This window comes from Schistocerca gregaria, chromosome 3, assembly GCF_023897955.1.
Source record: "Schistocerca gregaria isolate iqSchGreg1 chromosome 3, iqSchGreg1.2, whole genome shotgun sequence".
NCBI lineage: Eukaryota > Metazoa > Arthropoda > Insecta > Orthoptera > Acrididae > Schistocerca > Schistocerca gregaria.
Window position 1 is genome coordinate 916,440,809 of NC_064922.1, and position 4,119 is coordinate 916,444,927.

General features: G+C 48.5%; 1 protein-coding gene across 1 annotated transcript; it reads left to right on the forward strand.

Moving 5' to 3' along the window:
- Positions 1 to 2,762: 2,762 nt before the first annotated feature.
- Positions 2,763 to 3,859, forward strand: LOC126355503 (cuticle protein 16.5-like). The gene is made up of 2 exons (XM_050005839.1): positions 2,763 to 2,817; positions 3,319 to 3,859. The coding sequence occupies exons 1-2, from the start codon at positions 2,806 to 2,808 to the stop codon at positions 3,772 to 3,774; spliced, it is 468 nt and encodes a 155-aa protein (XP_049861796.1). The 5' UTR covers positions 2,763 to 2,805; the 3' UTR covers positions 3,775 to 3,859.
- The last annotated feature ends 260 nt before the right edge of the window (positions 3,860 to 4,119 follow it).

Here is a 4,119-nt window from a genome sequence, read left to right on the forward strand (position 1 = left end):
ATTTCAAAACTCCGCCATCTCTCTCCCCACGTCTACCACTGCTGGCGGCTCACCTCCAACTGCGCAACGCTACGGGCTGTTAGCATCCAGCTGCCGCTGCCCAACACTACAATGGCAGCCGACAATGGAAACCAGCCACAGACTGCACACGGCACAGCCAGTGATTTTCATACAGAGCGCTACGTGGCGGCGGCGTTACCAATAAAAAAACCTGAACATCCTACTTACAACATTTTCATGCAATTTGGGTGCGTAGAAACTACGAAATCAGTACCCAGAAAAACCACCTCTCGCCGTAATAACAGCTCTGATACGCCTAGGCATTGAGTCAAACAGAGCTTGGATGGCATGCAGCTTGAACACGATACCACAGTTCTTCAAGAGGAGTGCCTGGCGCATTGTGATGAGCCAGTTGCTAGGCCACCATTGACCAGACGTTTTCAATTGGTGAGAGATCTGGAGAATGTGCTGGCCAGGGCAGCAGTCGAACATTTTCTGTATCCAGAAAGGCCCGTGCAGGACCTGCAACATGCGGTCGTGCATTATCCTGCTCAAATGTAGGGTTTCGCAGGGATCGAAATAAGGGTAAAGCCACGGGCCGTAACACATCTCAATTGTAAAGTCCACGTTTCAACGTGCCGTCAATGGGAACAAGACCGAGACGTGTAACCAATAGCATCCCATACCATCACGTCGGGTGATACGCCAGTATGGCGTATGCGACCATCATGATGCTGTAAACAGAACCGGGATTCATCCGAAAAAATGACGTTGCACCCAGGTTCGTCGTTGACTACACCATTGCGGGCTCTCCTGTGTGTGATGCAGCGTCAAGGATAACCGCAGCCGTGGTCTCCGTGCTGATAGTCCATGCTGCTGCTAACGTCAAATGGTTCAAATAGCTCTGAGCACTATGGGTCATCAGTCCCCTAGAACATAGAACTACTTAAACCTAACTAAACTAGGGACATCACACACATCCATGCCCGAGGCAGAATTCGAACCTGCGACCGTAGCGGTCGCACGGTTCCAGACTGTAGCGCCTGGAAACGCTCGGCCACTGCAGCCGGCCGGCAAATGTCATCGCTGTTCGTGCAGATGGTTGTTGTCTTGCAAACGTCCTCATGTGTTAACGTAGCGATCGAGAAGTGGCTGCACGATCCGTTACGGCCATGCGGATAAGATGCCTTTCATCTCCACTAATAGTAATACGAGGCCGTTGGGATCCAGCACGGCGTTCCGTATTAATCTCCTGAACCCACCGATTCCATATTCTGCTAACAGTCATTGGATCTCGACCAACGTGAGCAGCAATGTCGCGATACGATAAACCGTAATCGCGATAGGCTAGACTCCGACCTTCATCAAAGTCGGAAAAGTGATGGTACGCATTTCTCCTCCTTACACGAGGCATCACAACAATGTTTCAGCAGGAAACGCCAGTCAACTGCTGTTTGTGAACGAGAAATCGGCTGAAAACTTTCCTCATGTCAGCACGATGTAGGTGTCGCCACCGGTTCCAACCTTGTGTGATTGCTCTGAAAAGCTGATCATTTGCTTATCCCAGCATCTTCTTCCCGTCGGTTAAATTTCGCGTCTGCAGCAAGTCATCTTGGTGGTGTAGCAATTTTAATGGCCAGTATTGTAAAAACTGTGCCATTGCATATGGTTTCTATTCGTTAATTTACGCTTTTAACGTTAAAAATCTAGTAGGTAGTTTCACACGAGTAGATGTCTTTTCGTCTGTAAGGAGAACAGGCTATGGTGCATCGAAGAAGACAGGCGCGCGTGCACACACACGCTCGCCCGTACAGCCTGTTAGGTGTCGTAGGTAACGACTGACGTATTACTCACACCCGCCACGTCGTTGAATAGTCGCGTAGTGACGCATGCGCAATGGGGCTGAACCGTGAAATGACTGGCAAGGGAATGAAATCAGATCGTGCTGATTGATGTAGATCATATTGCCCATGAATTCCTCGAAGCGAACTGAATCATACTTATACTGACTCGCTCTTCTCACTTTGCGTCTGGATACCACGCCATGTAATTTCCTATTATAAACACAAGTAAGTTCCACAAAGATAAATGATTTTTTTTACTTGTATAGACAAGCATGACAAAAATGTAAAGATCGGAATATTTAATACTGATATGTATACCACTGCTCAGGCTCAATTAAGAAATACAAAAGTCCACTATATCCTATGCCTGACACAATAGTGTATCCTCTGCATAATCTCTGTTCCTCAACTCCTTCACATTACAGAGTGAGTTATGTACTCTCTGAAACTATGTCCGCTGCATGCTAATCATTTATGTAAGGAATGAATCCATGGCAGAGTCTTTTTGATGGTACCTGTAAATGTATTACTATGGTAATAGCGTGTAGCGAAGGATACCTACGCAGTGTGTCTTTGCGTAGCAGGGAAGAGGAAAGCCCAGTATAAAGAAGATCAAGTTTAATCCTTGAGACATCAACAATGGTTCAATTAAAAAGTACTTGTATACACAGCTGGAGACTTTTGTGACTTCAGTTTCGAAAATAAACATCACAAGCACTACAGCAAGAAGTCCACCTTTTTTCACGAATCGGCTTCTCGGCGCACCACACGGAACTAGGCCCGGTGGTCAAGAGACAACGCCCAACACAGGACCCCACGCAAGGTCAGGCCGCGAGGAACATGACTTTCACGTCGGATGCAGATGACGCATGCTGGACAGCCTGTGTATATAAACCGTCGCGGTCCAAGGCAGAGGCACATTTCGGCAGCAGCAGTAGCAGCAGCAGCAACCCTCCCAGCCATGAACACCCTGGTAAGTACAGCCATAGCAATGTCAAATTCGTAAAAATTATCTTTCTAAAAGGCACTTCATTTCTTCTTGTAGATAACACGTATAGGGAAACGGCCATCAACAGATGAATCAGTGCATAGTTTTACCTCAAATGGTACGGAAATGTACCGAGTAAAAACCAGTATGAGCTTCTCAGGCCAAATAGTACATCATCGTTCTGAACAAACACCAATATGAGCCTTTATTTCGTACGATCATGTACTGTTTGACATAATCGATGTACTAACTGATGATGGCAGTCTGCCGAAACGCGTTACCCATTTGAAGAAGTAAAATGGGATCTAGACAGACAACTTTTGTATAATGCATCATGATCGCTGATCTGTACAAAAAGTTCTCGTCTTTCATTAGTAATGTCATACACTATTAATAAATCACTTGACAAATTTTCGTCAAGTAAGTTTTCTGTAAGAGGAAATGAAAAGACGTAGCTGTTTCTGACGAAATTTTTACGAATTTCAGATCGTCCTTAGCGCCATCCTGGCCGTCGCCGTGGCTAAGCCCGGCTACCTGGGCGCCGCCCCCGCCGCAGTCGTCGCCCCCGCGGCCTACGCCGCCCCCGCCGTGGTGGCCGCCCCCGTGCACGCCGGCTACGCCGCCTACGGCCCCGCCCCCGTCGCCGTGCGCTCCGACGGCTACCTGGCTGACACCCCTGACGTCGCCGTCACCAAAGCCGCCCACCTGACCGCCGTCGCCCAGACTCAGGCCCGTGACGCCGTCGTCAACGGCGCCGCCGCCCTGGCCGCCCACGCTGCCCACGCCTACGCCGGCCACGCTTACGCCGCCCCCGCCTACGCCGCCCACGCCTACGCTGCCCCCGCTGTGGCTTACGCCGCACCCGCTCCCCTGGCATACGCCGCCCCTGGCGCCCTCGCCGCCGCCGCCCACCTCCACGCTAAGGCTGCTCTCCTGGGCTGAAATGTCTCTGAACAAGCTTCCTTCTATGAATTCTTCTTTATCTGTCTTGTATAAAAATTAATAAAAATGATAAAGCAGTTAAATACGTAACTGTTTTTTCTCTTCATTCCTGTTCCTATGTGATCCTTCAGCACTTCATCTTTAGAATAACGGAGCTCTGAGACCTGATCAGAGGTACTGTAAGTAGAATTCGGATGAAACTAGAGGCCTGATGAATTTATGCAGTCAGAGAAAAAGAAAATAATCCAATTGTAGCAATATTATATTTGAAATTGCAATGAAATAAATACCCCTAGCTGGATACAGGCGTTAAAATAAGTCAACGGGAACAGTTGACAATGTGTG